Below are 17,998 nucleotides of genomic sequence, written 5' to 3'. Positions count from 1 at the left end.
TCAATTTCTAGCAACACACACACACACATACATTCTAGAAAAATGACAGAAGAATCATCTCAGGCCAGAACTTAAATGTTAGTCTTTCCCCCTATTAGATCCATATAAGGCATTTCAAAAGAAAACAAACACACCCTCAACTCAGTTTCTTACATTTTTGAATGCTTACTGACCTTGAATGAATACACACATACATATTTTTTTAAGAATAAAGATTAAATATGCCAATGTCACACGATATAAAAAAGAAATATTCTGGCCAGGTGATAGTGGAGCACACCTTTTTAACCCCAACCACACGCAAGGCAGATGCAGGTGGATCTCTGTGAGGGCCAGCTGGACCACACAGTGAGTTCCAGGACAGCAGGGCGGTTACACCACGAAACCCTGTCTCGACCGCCCCCCCCCCCACACACTCTGGGACACAATGATACTTTAAATTCTATTCTGAACAGCAGGGCATCTGATAACAACTAGAATTCACTTGGCATAAAAAAGAAACTTTAATTAGAAATTACATTCTACATACAGGTGTGATTCCGAGAAGTTTCATTCCATTGGCTAGGACAGAACGGACAGCTTTGAACAGGTGAAGCCTGGCCTACAAGATAAAGAATGATTAAGTACTCAATAATATGTTAGCAACAAGCAAAAAAGAATGGTTTTAGAACTAATTCTAATTTAAAGTAGGAGTGCTGCTTGGTAGTCCTTTGTACACTCGAGGCAAGGGAAATATAGTCTAGCATCTCTTGCAGAAGGAACAGTATAGAAAGGGTATGCAGTGGGAGTGGCAGAATTTCTCACTTGAACATCTGGTGGAGAAGATGTAGTTAATTGTCTACTATTTGGGGAAATACATAACACAGATTATTATAGCCCAATACTATGTATTATCTAAGACAGAAATATACTGCTGGAGTTAAGATATTTCAGAAAAATTCCTAAGACGTTAGGCCTAACATTAGTTTCAGTGCCAAGTGGTTATGAAGAGGGCATTCAATGTAACATACCCCAGCCACATCAGTCGGACTGCCTTTCACCTGGAGTGTTCTATGTGCCACAGCTGCAAGGTGACTGAAACAAGTAGGAGAGAAATCCCAATGAGGCCCAGCAGAAACCTCCTCTTCCACTGTTCTGATACCTAATCCAACACTTTAAGGAAAAGCCTAGAATCACCAAAAAAGCTATCTGAAGTTTGAAACAAATGCATTTGCTTGTCTAATAAAGTAAGACATGGAACTCAGGCTTCAGATTATAGCTCTGCTGCTACCAAATGGCAAGTCTCTAAGAGTCAGATTCCACTGTTATAGAAACAGGGCATGCTTTTCTAACAACCAGTAAGAACTTCCTTTTATAAACAACTTTTAAAAGTATAACATGGTGTACGCTTTCCCCCATGTCAGCTGAGGTGGGATAGAGACGAGTTATCAGGACAGGGCACACTGGACACTCCTTGAAGTACTTTTTCTGTTAAGATATGGCAGCAATGGGCCATGAAATGCACATGATAAGAAAGGAAAGAAAATAGAGGGCTGGAGAGAGAACTCGGCAGCTGGAGCACATGCTGTTCCTGTACAGGGCCTGACGTCAGTTCCTGGAACTCAGGTCAGAGCACAGGCCTATAATTGCAGCTTCAGAGCACCTGACGCCCCCCCCCCCCCACGTGCTGATTATGACAATAGCTAGACTGGACCTTAGAGCTGAGTTAATACACTTGGAGGTCACCTAAAACCTAGGCGGATATCCAGTTGTATGTTTAGCCTGTTTGACTTGCCTTCTGGGGACAATTTCATGACCATGACACGTGTCTAGAACTTCCCATGTAATTACTTTTACCATCTCAACTAATATGTCGCTTTAATGCTATGTTACGCACTCTTCCATTCCCCCGACCCAGATAGCACTGCACATGAGGGAAAACAGCAGATAGGACAAAGTGGCCATATAAAACAAATATCCACCCTAAGTGCTGAGTGGGGCACATGGATGTTGCTTGGCTTTGTAGTACTGTTTGCTATTCTGAGTGCCTCTGGCTCAGCTGGAGTCAGCCACTTCCCTCGCGTGTAAAACTCTGTTACAGATTTCCCTGAAATGTCTTGTATTTCTTCCCCAGGCGATGCTTTCTCTTCTGCTCAAAAGAGAGCAGAGCCCTTTGTTAGGGACAGACAAGACAGACACAGGTGCAGACTTGCACAACTGAGAAGTTTACAGAGAGGCCAGCAGTAACTCAGAAGCCATTTAAACTTTACACACACACACACACACACACACACACACACACACACACACACACACACACACACACACACCCTGAATAACTAGGGAGATTTAAAGAATTACCTTAGCGTTAAGAGGTAACTAACAATGTGCTTAGGCTGCAGGTCCTGAGAAGTCTTATAAAGCACCTCATCAAACCTGAAAATGAGAGCAGTGTCATTTGTTCTGCAAAGCTAATTTGTTAAGATGTCAGATATCTCGAGGAGAGTTAAGAAGGCACATGAGAAAGATCTTGTAAGTTCCTTGATAGCAGAGACTTTCTAATCATCTTTACAGCTCTTGGATGTAGTCCTGAGCAAAAGAAGAAAAAGAAAAAAATCTTGCCCGTTAAAGCAGTGAGCTCCAGTCTCAAGGCCAGGGGGACCAGGAGGGCTTATTTTCTTTCACAAATCAGTCATGTGGGAATAAATTTTTCTTGCCCACAGAAAGAACTGCTAACCATTGTGTGGCAAAGGTCTCTAGGCTCTTAGAGACCAAGGTGTGGCCTGCCTGTGAGGTGGTGCTAGGCAGACAAATGCGGAAGACATGGAGAACTGAAGGCACAAGGCAAACGGAGTCCTGGGCTCGGGAACGCTGCACACAGGCAGGGTCTCTCCTCACCATAACACATCATAACACACGCGATGCTCTCACTCCCAACCAGAGACCTGCTCTTACTAGGATTGCCTCCCTCGACAGCAGGCTCAGATTGTGTGCTACTCTCTTGTGGCAATATATTTTGTAGCAATTTTTTTTTTTCCGAGATAGGGTTTCTCTGTGTAGCCTTGGCTGTCCTGGACTCACTTTGTAGACTAGGCTGGCCTTGAACTCACAGTGATCCACCTGCCTCTGCCTCCTGAGTGCTGGGATTAAAGACGTGCGCCACCACGCCTGGTTCTGGCAATATTTTTAAGACTAGGACTGAGCATTGGCTTGATCTGTGTCCTTAATCTGTCCTCAAAAGGCAGGTTCCTCTGGGCCCAGTGATAACCTGTCTTCGAGGCAGGGAGCGGCCTCTAAACTAAGGGCTCCAGAGTGAGCAAAAACTCTTAATTTAGCTAAGAGCATCAGACTTGCTAATAACAGAACTTCCATACCTGAGAAGATGCTGGAGAATTGAAACTGACTGTGGCTCTTGTAAACAAGCAACGTTGAGGTCATCGACATAACCACATCCAAAAGTCTCTTCCAGACTGTTACCAAAAATGTAAACAAATGTGAAAGGATCAGTTATTTACAGGCTTATAGTTGCATGTGATGACTATTAGCTTTGGGTATGCATTTTTTACCTCCTTAAACATTTTTGACTCTGACATCAACATTGACTTAAATTTTCATTTTCCCCAAATATTTCAATGTCTGTTAAAATGTAGGTGATGGGATAGTCTCTGACAGAATCACTGAGGATAGAGTGAGGCAGTGTATAAAAAAGCATGTTATAATCAGTGATTGTTAAGTGTTAACAATAAGAGTCTGCCATGTTTTACCCAAGTTCAGAAAAGAGGGCAAACACTGCCCTCAGAACCACACCAGGCTCCCCTGCAGCCTTTTCTCACCTATAGAGGCGGGCGTGGGTGTATTGTAGGAAGACTCCGGTGTCCCCACGACTCTGGAAAACACGATCCCAACTGAACTGATAGTCAGATAAGAGTAAGCCTCTGAAGTCCTAGAACGAGAGCACATCATTACCCTGGGCTTTGCGACAAACCAGACAAAAAGGTCTCACAGGGCGGAGTCACAGCACACCTGGACGATGAGAGCTGCGAGCCCCACCCTCTCTGCAGTCTCCTGTGCGTTCTCCACTTTTTTTGTTGCTGAAACAGATAAAGGCAGCTGGTTTCAACCTGCACCATATTGTTCAAGACCAGTGAATCAACTTGAGAAAACATAATCTGAAAATGTACAATCAAAAAAGATGATAAGGTGCTTTCGCCTTCCCTATTTGCCCAAGAGATAGTTCTCCTGCCTATACCAAAGTGTAGAAACATGGACTTACTTGTTTTTCTAACTATCCCTTGTGAGGTATTAGATACAGCTCAGTTATTTTCCAAGAGTGAAGACTAAACAGTCAACATGAACTTTAATTACTCGGATCCAATTTACAAACCAAGGCCGTGGGATAGAAGATAGCTTGGTTGGTAAGTGTTTGCGTAACACAGTGTTTCAAATGAGAACGGCTCCCCATGGGCTCATATTTGAATGTTCGGTTCTAGTTGGTGGAACTGTTTGGAAAGGATTAGAGGATTGGAGGAGTCGTGTCACTGAGGGTGGACTTCGGGGTTTCAAAGCCCATGTTCTTCCCAGTTAACTCTCCCTGCCTTTTGCTTGTGGATCTCAGTCACTGCTCCAGTGCCCTGTCTGACTGTCTGCTGCCTTATTCTCCAGCATGGTGGTCGTCAGTGCTAGCCCTCTGGAACCATGAGCTCCAAATTAAAAGCTTTCTCTTATATGTTGCTCTATGTTGGCTCCTCATAGCAATAGAAAACTATGACACCTTGAAAGTACAAGAGCCCGAGTATGAAAACCAGAACCTATACAAAACCAAGCTGAGTGTGGAGGCTTGCACTTGTAATCCCAGTGTCAGGGAAGCTCAGTGGCCCGGCCAGCCTAGCCAATGAGAGATCCTGTTTTGTGTTTTATAAAAAGTGGGCAGTATCTGAGAACTCCTCTTGCTTCAACATGAATGTGTGCACATGTGCACTTGTACACATACAGACACATATAAAAATAATGCAAGTAGTTTACAGGATGATTTTGACAACAGCCAATAGTGCTCAAACTTCCAGGAAAAGAAGACCAAAGTTGTATTAGTGAACAAGTGAATTATATGTCAAAGTAGTGAGAGCTGCTTTTAGTCAGGTTCAGTGGAAGTCCAAGAAAGCATAAAAGCGGCAAAGAGGATTTACTCTTAATGGAAGCCATGTTCTGTAGCATCCTTGACTGAACTTCATTTAAGACATCTTCCAGAAAAGTGACATCCCCTCTTCGTGTCTTCATTCCCTTTACTATCCCAAAAGGTACATGCTGGCACCTGAAATGGACAGGCACTTATTAAAGAGAAGTAAAAAGGTGCTAATGATGGGGGTATGCCTTAGCACCTTTTAAGAAAATAATGTAAAGCTTTAACCCTAGTAGTAGAGGTTTAAACAATTATCAAGTAAATAGGAAGAGGCCAGGAATGGCTTGCTGGTGGCAATTCAAGCACTGGGAAGACAGAAGCAGAAAGATGAGGAGTTCAAGGTTAGCCGCCGCAGGGGGTCCTGTCTTAAGCAAAAATTTTAACAATTTTTTATAGCTGAAAATTCTGTTACGTAAGTACATTTTCATTACTTGGTGGACAGCTAGACTGATTTCCTCTCCTTGCTACTGTGCAAGAACATCAAGGAACATTGCAATGTATGTCTCTGCAGTACAATATAGAGCCCCTTGAGCAAATACCCAGACATAAGCTGACCCATAAGGCAGTGCCATAGTGGTTTTCACAGTGCTTGCACACGCTTACACTTCTCCCAGCACAGTGGCAGACAAAGTTCCCTTTCTTACTAGGACTTAGGGTCATATGCTTTCTTGATAATCCACTCTGATCATAGTGTCACAGTGAGATATAATCTCAAAGTAGTTAAATTTTGCATTTCCCTGATGGCTAATAATGTTGATATTTCAGAAATTATTTATTGGCGTGCGCGCGCGCACACACACACACTTTTGTGTTTTGACACAGCGTCTCAGTAGCTCTGGCTGTCTTGGACTAGCCTGGTCTCAAGCTCACAGAGCCTCTGCTGACTCTGCCTGCTGACCGCTGTGCCACCATTTATTATTTTTCAGAGACTTCTTTGTTCAGTTTCATGGTTCATTTTTTCATTTTGTTATGTTTTCTTCATTAGTGTTTTAAAAAGTCTTATATATTCTAGATTCTTGATTCTCGATCATGGATGGCTGGTAAATTTTCTCGCTCTGCACACTTTCTTTACTGGCTGTCTCCCTTACTCTACCCATGCTTAGGGGGCTCTTTGGGAAGAGGATCAATGGGAGTGGAACAAGAGGGGAAAGTATGAATATGATAAAAATGCAATATATGAATAAATTAAGATATCATTATGTAGAACTAACATATGGTAAACAAAAAATAAAAAAAATAAGATGTGGTTTTTTGCAGCCCATCAAAGTTTCATTTTACTGAGATAATCACTAACTTGTGAAGAAATTCCTAGTTGCCTTTGTAAGGAAGAGGAAATGGATAGTCATAGCTGAAAACCAAGACACTGATAGCAGACATCCAATAGACATAAACTAATACAAAATTAATGTCTTTGCATATTAACATCTTGAAAAGAGAAATAAACATGAATAACTATAGCTGTGCTCTGAGGCTTGGTAGACACAAGGTGTTAGTGATCCTGACAGGCAGCGAGCAACAGCGCGGAGCCTAAGGTGTTAGTGACCCTGACAGGCAGTAAGGAACAGCGCGGAGCCTAAGGTGTTAGTGACCCTGACAGGCATTGAGGAACAGTGCGGAGCCTAAGGTGTTAGTGACCCTGACAGGCAGCAAGGAACAGTGCGGAGCCTAAGGTGTTAGTGACCCTGACAGGCAGCGAGGAACAGCGCGGAGCCTAAGTTGTTAGTGACCCTGACAGGCAGCGAGGAACAGTGCAGAGCCTACCTTTCTGCCCATTCGTATCCCATGGTCTTCAGTGTTTGGAACACTTGCTGAAAATGCCTTTGTTGCCCTTTGTCTACCTTGGGGGAAAATTTTTTTTTAAATTTAAACAAAAGAAATAAAAGACAAGTTAATAAGTAAAAACAGGCTGGTCCTAAATTAAATGAACAGAGTTTTGTTAGACTAACATCATTGTCAATGAACACACTAGGTACTAGAGAAATGGCTCAGTGCTTAAGGGTACGTACTGGCTGCTCTTCCAGAAGACCTGAGTTTGGTTCCCAGCACTCACATTGGACGGCTCACAACTCCAGCTCCAGTGGATCTGACACCCTTTTCTAGCCTGTGGGAACATGCATGCGCGCGCGCACACACACACACACACACACACACACTCATTCATTCTCTTATACATAAATAAAAATCAAGATAAATTTCTAAAATAAGCCCACTCCAAGAGTATCTAGGTTGAATGGGAAAACCAGAGCTACAACTCCATTAAAACAGAGGGAAACATGGACTCCAATTTTCAGAATGCTCTATTTCATTTCCTTTTCCCTCGGGTATTAAAAGTTCTGTTTCCAGAAGACCAAAACTGTGCTGGAAGAAGATGGTGGGGCCTTCTTAGTCTAGAGGGAGGCAGCACATGCAAAGGATGGAGAAGAGACGAGGACACTAGCCAGCAATAAAAGGAACTAACTAGTGACACAATGGCATGGACGGACCTCAAGGGCAGCCACTATGCTGGGTGAAAACAAAACGCACTGTATGATTCCCTGTCCACATCACCCTTAAAGTGACAACATGTGCAGTGAAGATCAAGGTTAGGGTTGGAGGGAACTGTGATTGGGTCTGTTCTGTGACAAAGCAGCTAAATGTTCCAATGTGGTAGTTACACAGATCTGCACGTGATACAGTTCCATACAACCAGACTGTATAGGAATGCGTAGAAAAACTGATGAGATTTGACTGTTTCTACACATGTCAGTCTGACTTTAACCAAGTACTTCATGCACGTGAAGAAGGGAGCTGGGGAAGGGTGCGCAGAAGCACTGCTAGTCTGAAACTTGTCTTAAGGTATTAAAAATTATAACCGTTCTTTTTAAAATATAATTCTACTCTATACTTGACATATAGCAATAAAGTTTACATATTAAATAACACTATAATAGAATACAATTTTAAAGTTTTATTTAAAAATTTAAGAGGTATTTTATGTGAGTGAGTTCTTGCCTGTGTGTGTATCTGTGTACCACATATGTGCAATGCCTAGCAAGTATTGTGCTGAGCTGTTTCTCTATTCCCTTGATGCAATTTTAAATGGAAAGGAAAAATTTCAGGCTACAAACTCCTCCCCACAAAATAAAGTAATCATTTTTCTAAGTGCATCAATAGACAAACACAACTGCCTTACAATAACTCATATATAGTAATTTCATATAACCACCTTTTTGATGTTGGTAACTTTTTTTCACTATGAAGCAATGTAAACTTTTGATTGTTGAGTCTTTTTAAGAATAAATTTAAGGAGAAGTTGCTATCTTAATCAACCACGTATTTAATTATTTTCTGTAGTTTAACAAAACTTTTTTCAACATATTTTCCTTTTTTCTTTTTGCTGATTTGTGTGTGGGCACATATTTGAGCAGGCAGGCATGCCAGGACTCCCGTGTGGGCACTTCCTGCCTGCCACCATTACTTGGGCTTCATCACCAAGCATCCAAGGCAGGCAACACCTTACACACTGAGCCACCTCCCTGGCTTCCTATGTCTTGCTTGGCTCACAGCCTTTTGTTTTCTTATTGTGATTACTTACAACATAAATCATTGAATCAAAATTATACTTGTCCATGCGATCTATAGCGGCTGCAAGGTCCCTGAAAAAAAAAAAGGGGGGGGGGGACTATAATTACTTTTACTTACGTGATAACAGTGAGATGATTCTATTTAAAATCTGTATACTTCTGTAGCCTGGAGTATATAAATTACTCTTGTAGAGTCCCAGTACACTTTGATAAGAAATAATAACAAAATTGGGCTTGGGAAAATAACAAACAATGCCCTGGGAAATGTAATTTAAAAAACAACTAAAAATAAACAATAGCTGTAAGCAAGTAATCATTAAAAAGTACCTTACAGGTGTTTTATAATTAACCAATCCTCTACTGAAGAGAACCATCTAGTTGTTACTTTTCTGCAATATATTTTCTCAAAAACCTCAATCATAATATAGATGACAACAGAGCCAAAGAAGTCCTTCTTTCTAGTTTGTATTATCAGAAAATTTCAAAATCTTGGACCACTCAAAAGCAATAACTTCTACTGCATTTAAAAAGCCCATAAAGAGCGAGGCACGCGGGGCACACCTCTTAGACATTACAGTTTTTCTCATTAACCCCAATTGCAAGAAGCTGATGAAGAGAAATGCTAAAATAGAAAGAGATGAGTTCTCTAAGGAGCATTAAGAAAATTAATTGACTGTCTCGTTGTTTATAATAATGACAGTATTCAATAGCAAAAATGCCATTATGCTGTAAAAGTGCTTTGTGTAAGGCTGTTGGCATAGGTCAGTGACACAGTGCTTGCCTAGCATACACATGATTTTGGGATTAATTCCTAGTACCACAAGGACAACAGACAAAGGAAATGCATTTAGCGGTTTGTGGCTGACGTAAAACTCGGGCCTAGCTGACACCGGAACCTTTGCCAGCAGTGGTTGGGGATGGCTGTTTGCACTGTCCTGCCTTCTCTTCCTATTGGTTTTATTCTAGAAACCCATGTGCGCATAGAAAGCACTGTTCTTATATATGACAATCGGTGCTCACTTCCTCAGAGTGAAGCATGGCAAAGCCTATTTCTCCTTCAACCTAGTGTTTTTTTCTTTTCTTTTCTCTTTTTTTTCTTCTCTTTTTACAATATAATGAGGTTTGGCATTTACATGCATGTAAAATGGTCTTTAAGGTGTGAGATCACCACTAAACCTTAGCTTGATCATTTTTTAGAACACATTTCCTGACACCTACTACATGACTATGGAGGCCCATAGACGATGTGTCCTTCTGTGAAGAGCTTATGATATATACAGAGTCCCACTCTCCTGATACATCCTTCTGGAAATTGCAACTGACAATAAATAGAAATGCAGTAAATGTCTTAAAATATGCAAGCAATAAGTATGTAGTTTAAAACTAGAGTTTTTAAAGCAGTTTTTGAGGATAAGCGATCACCCTGCATTAATATCAGGACAAAGAATATAAAGTCACAAGTTGCAATGTCTGCCTTCACAGATGCTACAAACCTGGTTGCGTAGAGAGAAGTCCCATCACTCCGCATCACAGTGCAGAGGGAAGAGAGGTCACCCGTCCCAGAGAGATCTACCACAACGTTTCCTTTTCTAGAAAATGCAAAAGGTAAGTCACCATGATGATTGTACTTTGGAGATGGAATATCTACGGCACTTTTGGCCAAGTAGAAGCTCTTTTCACTGTGCACAGAACATTAAGTAGTGTCAGTTCACATGACAAGCAACGAGCTAGCTGGAGGTGCTGAAAATTAAAACTACAACAAGAGTTTCTCTTTTTTGTTAAAATACTTTTTATATAAACAAATAAACAAAAGACAAAAATAAGGATGGCATGTATTGGCTAGAGTAAGGAGAAATGGGATGCTTCTTTACCACTGGTGGCCATGTAAATTAGGACAGCCATCACAGAGAGCAGGAAAGAGGTTCTGCACAAACTCAAATAAGGGAATTACTCTTTGATCCAGCAATTCTGTTTCTGGATATATATCCAAAGGAATGAAAATTACTGTGTTGAAGAGATTTGCACTGCCATGTCTATTGTAGCATTACCTGCAACACTCAAGACATGGACTCAACCCCAGTGTCCATCTGTTGATAGTGATCTACATACAGCATGGCTGCTTCTACCCAGGCCTTAAACATGAAGTGCCATTTGTAACAAGAAGAACTGGGAGGACAGCTTGCTTAGAAAAATAGGCCAGGCACAGAAAGAAACAAAACAAGGCAAAACAAAACAAAAACTACCTCCCTCCAAAAACTTCCCCTCATGACATCGCATGTGGAATTCAGAGAGAGTAGAATTATGTAACCAGAGGCAGGGAAAGGAGATGTCAACTAAAGGTTCAGAGTTGCAGTTAGAAAGAGAGAGTAAGTTCTAGAAGTCTACTGGGCCAGAGGGCAATGACTGACTGTGACGTAAAGTTCCTATCACAGCTGCGTGTGTGAGGTGGTACACCCATAGCTCACTCCGACCACAGCGATGAGCACTAACGGGCTTGACTTGGACGTTCCACAATGAACGTATGCACCAAAACATCAAGTACGACAGCATGAAATGCAAAGCTGTCGCTTGTTGAGTTTCTCAAGAAGAATTCTACTTTATGCAAGGCGACACTGCCAAGAAGGATGGGCTACCATAATCTCTGACTGTACACCATTTTCCCTGCTATTCCCTGATTTCTTCTCCCTACTCACTTGTAAGCCTGTAATAACATACCTGTTTTCATAAGTTGCCTTAAGTATTCTTTGAAAACGATGGGTCTTTTTTAAAGGCAAGGGTAAGCATGTTATACTCTCTTTTTTTCAAGTTACTAAGTTTACGTAACTTGAGGTAGGCCACGTTGTTTTCACACTTCATATTCCTCTTGTAACAGTGCCATCCTTCCTCCTGTGACTATGGCACTTTAGCTAGGACAGCAATGTCCAGCACCTGAGAAAGCATCTCATTATTTGATGTATGGTTCAGAGCAACAGCCTTGAACTCGTGACTCTCCTGCCTCAGCCTCCTGCAGACAGATTACAGGAATGTTTCTCCACCCACAGGAGAGTTTGGCTACAGAGTCTCACCATGGCTGTTATGGAACACATAGAGGCTCTCCTGCTGCGGCTTCCCAAGTGCTGAGATTAAAGGTTTGTACCACCACACCTGGTGAGAGACAGTACAAACGGCAAAAGGCCACATACCACACCCTGTGCTCACTCAAACGCTATATTAACATCAGTTTCACGGCACACACGAAACGACTACCACCGGGCTGAGTGGTGGTGTACGCCTTTAACGCCAGTACGCTAGAGGCAGAAGCGCCAAGATCTCTGTGGCAGCCTGGTCTACGGTAAGTTCCAGGCCAGCCAGGACTACATAGTGAGCCATAATCTTGAAGAAAAAGAAAAAATAGTAACTCTATCATACATTGTTTTCTGTAGAAGTCCTTTGCTGTCCAGCAACTTTAAGACATCTTGAGATTTTTCATGATAAAATGACTCTCCTGAATATTCATCAAAGTATACTCCAAGGCGCTAAGAAGATTGAGAAATAAAGAAAAATGTTAAATCTCTAATTGTTTTACACTAAGACAAAATTAAAGATGTCTTACTGTCTGTGACAAAGCTGGGAAAAATAAGATGTAAACTTTCTAATGACACGCGCATACTACACAGGCCAAGTCCTCACAGAGCACCTGCTGTTCACTGTAGCAATCTCAGGTATTTATGGCTTCGTAAACAGAATTAGGCAACACTGAACATTCACTCTGACAGTCCCTTAGTCACGCTTCAGGTGCTCATGTCACCAGGGCCGCACTACTGTGGCCGGTTACAAGACCAGAGCCTGCAGCAGACTGTCGAGCCCTGGACTAGGGCGTCCACCCTGTTCCTATCTGCCCCCCCCCCAGCTCTCCTTTCATGCAGATGCGCACCTTGCCCGCCGACTCTCAACTACAGTCTTCCTTACCACCATCTAGTCCTATCTCACTAAGTTCCTTGAGAGGATAAGGTCTAGAGACGTGCGAGCCCGGCACCGCTCTGGGCTACTGTGTATCCTAGCTCTCTACCCCAGAATATCATTTGACTGACCATCTGTCTTAAGGACGAGCTTGAGCAGCAGGCGGTAAGCAGCAGCACTGGCCAAGAGGCCTGGCAGGGGACACAGATGGCAGGGTACCTTGTAAATCTGAGTGTACTCTTCAATGCTCAAGTCCCGAAATCTTTGCCACAGGGAAAGTGCCTGCGTGTCGCCCAGTTCCAGTCGATGGAAGAATTCTTGTGCCAATTTTGCTATATTTGTATCATCTGCTGCTGCTTTATTAACTTGTACATAAACCTAAAAGTTCATTAAATACATTATTATACATTGTTATCACCACAGTAAAGAAACTGAACACAGTCCTGAGTCCCAGGAGAAAGTGAGCCAAGTGGCCACATAACAGAGTCCTTTTCCTCTTTAACTAAGCTGACAGTTTGGGGTCTTTTTTTATTTGCTAATATCTACTTAACACGCTTAAAACTTCATGAGAAAGGCAAATCAAAGTGGCATGGCTTAATCCAGCAGATAAAAGATAAATGGGAGATTTAACAACTACTTAAATTTATTTTTTGTTTGTCCTTTCACAGTTCCACGTGTTATAACATATTCCAATTGCGTTTCCCCTGCGCTCTCCCAGCCCTCTCCCAGCACCGCCAACCTCCATTCCATTCCTCTCTACTGTCTCCGCCCAGAGTCCTGACTTCTGATTTGCTTTGGTGACCCAGTTAGTTTAACCAAGGCCATCTGTCTGACTGTTGGGTTGGCATTATCGACTAACTCTGCGGGACACCAGTAAGTACACAACTGAGGGCAAAGACTCCCTGACCCCTGAATGTATCAGCAGGCAAGAGCTGAGCAGTGAGGGTGGGAGCCCTCCCTCCACCCATGCCCTCCCTCCACCCATGCCCTCCCTCCACCCATGCCCTCCCTCCACCCATGCCTGACTGGACTCCAAGGCCATTCTTGTGCAGATGGAGTTCAGGAGCTATTTTTAATGAAATAATTTAAAGCTATTCTCTTAATCTATAAAAGGCTAGCAAAACAAGTGATGGTGGCAAAAAGGAATACTTTCTAGAAAGCTTGGCTACACTCCAATGTGGCCTCTTAAGCATTTTCGGGGATCTCAGCCCTTCCACCCTGGCTGCTGTAGGTCTACACCAACTGGACAGGTGGGGGTTGTTGCTTTACTAAGGGCTCACTTCTAATGCAGCTTTAACTGTTTTTTCAACATCCACAACACAGTATTAACATGTAACAATAAAATACTAACAGCATAGTTCTATACATATAGACTACAAGGATTTTTCTTAGATGCTGTAACTCAGTTCCAGGCTGAAAAATGAATGATTCCAGAAGGTTACTACAGTAGTATAAAGGCAATATAAATTAGCAAAAAACTACAGAACAACAAGGCTTCTAAATTTTTTCAGTATTAAAACATCACAGCAAAACATTTGCATATGACAAGATTGTACTGTAGAAGACAAAATAGTGGTGGTGGTGGTGGTGGTGGTGGTGGTGCGTGTGTATGACAAGGAGTCTAATCGCAACCCTCAAAAGGCACAAGCAGGCAGATATGAATGAATAAGCACTGCTGAATAAAGGTTTAAATTATCTACTTTTTTCTGCAGACCTCAGGAATAGACGAATATACCCATGAGTGGTCTAAAATTCTCACTTTGAGTCACATACATCTCATCTTTACTCATAATGTACAAATAAATATACACAGAAACGATGCTAATTTTCAGACTACTGTATTCATTTTGGGTCTAGCTTAATATAACAATCTCCAGTTCCAATTCAATTTTCTGCAAATGATGCGATTCATTATACAGAACTGAATAATGTTTCAATGAGTCTCTCTCTATATGAGTATGTGTATATACTAGATATTTATATGTTTATAAAATATATATTTCTTGATCATTCATCTACTGATTGATCTACTGGGTTAATTACAATACCATTTTAAAAATGGGATTATCTGGGAATAGAAAGGGATCTACTGGGAGAAGGGAACAAGAAGCTGGAGGGGCTGGAGAGATGGCTCAGAGGTTAAGAGCACTGTCTGCTCTTCCAGAGGTCCTGAGTTCAATTCCCAGCACCTACATGGTGGCTTACAACCATTTATACTAGGATCTGATGCCTTCTTCTGGGCTGCAGGTGTACATGCAGATACAGCACTCATATACATAAAATAATAAACCCCCCCCCAAATAAAACCAACAACAACAAAAAAAAAGAGGGAATTAACCTTCCCTTTTCCTCCTTACTTTCTTTCTTTTTCTTTTTTCTTTTCTTTTCTTTTTTTTTTTAAGGTTTTCTGAGACAGGGTTTCTCTGTGTAACAGCCCTGGCTGTCCTGGACTCACTTTTGTAGACCAGGTTGGCCTCGAACTCACAGCGATCCTCCTGCCTCTGCCTCCCGGAGTGCTGGGATTAAAGGCACGTGCCACCACGCCCGGCTTAACCTTCCCCTTTCAATAGTTCTGATGTTGGAATTGTCAAACACCTTATAACACTTTATTTGTATTTATTGTGGTGTGCCTACCCAGAGTTTGGAGGCAACACATTCTTCACTTGGGTCTGCTACTCTGGCCCATATACCAAGTGACTTGGAAAGCTGCGAGCTTTGAGTGGGACTTGGATGGAACAGAAGGCTCTTCAACAGGCCCAGACTGTTGTGCAGGCTGCTTTTTACCACCAGGAACAAATGCTCAAGCAGAGCTGGTAGTACTTGAAGTGGCAGTGGCAGTTACAGATGCTGTTTGAGCCTGTCAGGTCCCTATAGGTGAATCACTATGCCCCAGTCCTGGTATCAGTTTCTGTCTTTGATAGGGTTCTACTGCTGTAATAAAACACCTTGACCAAAGCAACTTGGCAAGGGAAGGGTTTATTTGGTTTACTCATTGCAGCCACAGTCCACCACTGAGGGGAAGTGAGGGAAGGGACTCGAGGCAGGAACTAAAGCAGAAGCCGTGGAGGAGTGCTGCTTCCTGGCTTGCTCCTTTTGGCCTGTTCACTTTGCTTTTTAAATCCAAGAACCACTTGCCCAGGGTGGCACCACCCACAATGAACTGGGCCTCACAGATCAATCCTTAATCAAGACAATACCCCACACATACTTTCATACAGGCCCTTTGATTCCCTCTTCTTGGATGACTCTAGCTTGTGTCAAGCTGACAAAAATCCAGGATCATAGTACCATGCACACATTTCTCTCTTAAAACAATGCACCTCATAATCTCAGAACTTCCTCTTATCCCAACTTACACTGGTTTACATCAACCTCTCTTGAAACAATAGGATAATTTCCCTGCCCTTGACAATCATCAAACTTAGATACTTTCTATTCAATTATATCCAGAAGTGAAGAATAGAAAAGCTTAAAAATCTAGCCTAAAAAGGCTTAGGATGTGTATACAGTGGGGGAAACTGTGTCCTCAAGTCAACTTTTAGGGAGAAACCCCTATTATGGTTGTCTTATCAACTTACATCAAAGAGATGTTGTAAAGCATTGGACTGTAGTTTTTCTTCATAGCCAAATAGCTGGAAACCAGTTCCCAGCAGACCTACCAAGATAATGAGGAAATGGGAAATTACGAAATAAAATATCAGAAAATAGTCATGGTGAAAAACAGGTATAATTCTATAAAAAGACAAACTTCTCAATTATATATCCTGAGAATGATTGCAATACGTATATGTGTGTGTATATATGAGCTTCTATATAAACTTTGCACAAGGCATATCTTATATCTTATATATCATTATATATACATATAATATATCTTATAAAATGACATATTAAAACAAAACATTTAACCTCATATTCCAAACTGTTGGTAATGAATTACTGTTCCTAAGTATAAAAGACCAAGAGTTCATCCAACAAAAGGTCCATGACTACTCATCTTTACAGTCATGGTACCCAGCGACTCCTTGGCAGACAGTAAGAAAACAAACATGTATTGAACTTTGTGAGCCACTAGTCTTTCAAACGTATACTGATATACTCAAAAACACTGATGAGAAGTGATTTTAAACTTTATTTTTAAACTTGTAAGTACTAAAATAAGGAATGGCTTTGTGTTACATTCATTTTGAAATAACTGAGGAACAACAACAATAAAATGCCAGGGGCGGCTTTGTACTTCTGTTCAGCTCAAACTGCTTTGGCTCCACAAACTTAGGTCCTCTCAGGAGCCAAAATCAACCTCCCGTCAGGCCTTCTCCCTTCACTTCCTCCTTCCTCACAAAGACTTCTCCACAATCACCCTGCAACCTTATTGTTCTCGGCTTCTCATGAACCAGATGTGGATCTATGGTCACGGTCGCCTAGACACCCACCCGGCCTGGCCTCGCTCTCTCAGTCAACCAGGTTCCTGACGTGGTTTCTCAAAATGTGGCTAGCTATGAGCTCAACTCCCCTCCCCCTCCCCTTGACCCTAATTGATATAATAATTGATATCCTGCACAGCCGCAGCCAAGATCAATTGCTTCTCACCTCCTCACCCCCCTCCCTACATCCTGCTTTTAAAGTATATAAGCAGCCTGAGAAAATAAAATTTTGTCAGCTTGATCAGATTCCTTGACTTGCTGTCCGTTCCTTGCGTCTCTTGTCCCCCATTCTCTCCCTAGGGGTCCGAGGGTCTCAGCTGATTGTCCGGAGGGCCCGGACAATAAAATATGAAGCAGCTGCAATCCCTGCTCCCATTCAGGGACTATGTAGTTGAAGTGTGAAATGCCCCATAAGCTCAAGCTCGAGCTGGGAGTCTCTAGCTGGTGGGGCCGTGGACTCTTTACCTTGTGGAGGAAGCCATTTGCTAGAGGAAGCGGCTCATTGTGGGTGGGCCTTGCAGCTTCCTAGCCCTTCCTGTCTGCACTCTGCTTCCTGATTGCACAAACAGCAGGACCAGCTACTTCCTGTTCCTGCTACCACACGAAGTCCAACACCATGCATTCTTAAATCAGGAGCCAACATAAACCTCCCGTTAGTTATGTTCCTTTTGGCTTGCTCCTACCTTGGGCAGTCAGCCCAAGGTCCATATTTGCTCTTTATGTCAATTAGCTAATTATATTGGATTGTGAAACTGAACTCAGACCAATAGGATAAGACACAGTAAGGGATAAAAGAGGCCATTTTGCAAATGTTTTCACTAGTCTAGTTTGGGTTCTGGTGCGCCTTTTTGCAAAAAATCTTGTCTTGGTAGGTAACTTTTGCTTTAGAATTGTGCTCTGTTTGGTGGAACCAAGAT

The 17,998-nt window shown here is 42.1% G+C and overlaps 1 protein-coding gene across 2 annotated transcripts in view; it reads right to left on the bottom strand.

The window, feature by feature from the left end:
* Positions 1-479: 479 nt before the first annotated feature.
* Positions 480-17,998, bottom strand: part of RARS2 (arginyl-tRNA synthetase 2, mitochondrial) — a 40,172-nt gene continuing 22,653 nt past the window's right edge. For both annotated transcript variants that reach the window (XM_084799172.1, XM_084799171.1), the window contains exons 8-20: positions 16,236-16,312; positions 12,877-13,035; positions 12,127-12,233; positions 10,212-10,307; positions 8,730-8,790; positions 6,917-6,993; positions 5,163-5,287; positions 4,003-4,070; positions 3,813-3,922; positions 3,354-3,449; positions 2,341-2,415; positions 1,011-1,074; positions 480-601 (exon numbers count right to left, since the gene is read on the bottom strand). In XM_084799172.1, the coding sequence (XP_084655298.1) occupies positions 515-601; positions 1,011-1,074; positions 2,341-2,415; positions 3,354-3,449; positions 3,813-3,922; positions 4,003-4,070; positions 5,163-5,287; positions 6,917-6,993; positions 8,730-8,790; positions 10,212-10,307; positions 12,127-12,233; positions 12,877-13,035; positions 16,236-16,312 (1,202 nt within the window). In that variant the 3' untranslated portion in view covers positions 480-514. The remainder of the gene's footprint in view (positions 602-1,010; positions 1,075-2,340; positions 2,416-3,353; positions 3,450-3,812; positions 3,923-4,002; positions 4,071-5,162; positions 5,288-6,916; positions 6,994-8,729; positions 8,791-10,211; positions 10,308-12,126; positions 12,234-12,876; positions 13,036-16,235; positions 16,313-17,998) is intronic.

Source organism: Acomys minous (genome assembly GCF_964271855.1).
Source record: "Acomys minous genome assembly, chromosome: 1".
Classification (NCBI taxonomy): Eukaryota; Metazoa; Chordata; class Mammalia; order Rodentia; family Muridae; genus Acomys; species Acomys minous.
This window is presented reverse-complemented; position numbering and strand designations above follow the sequence as displayed.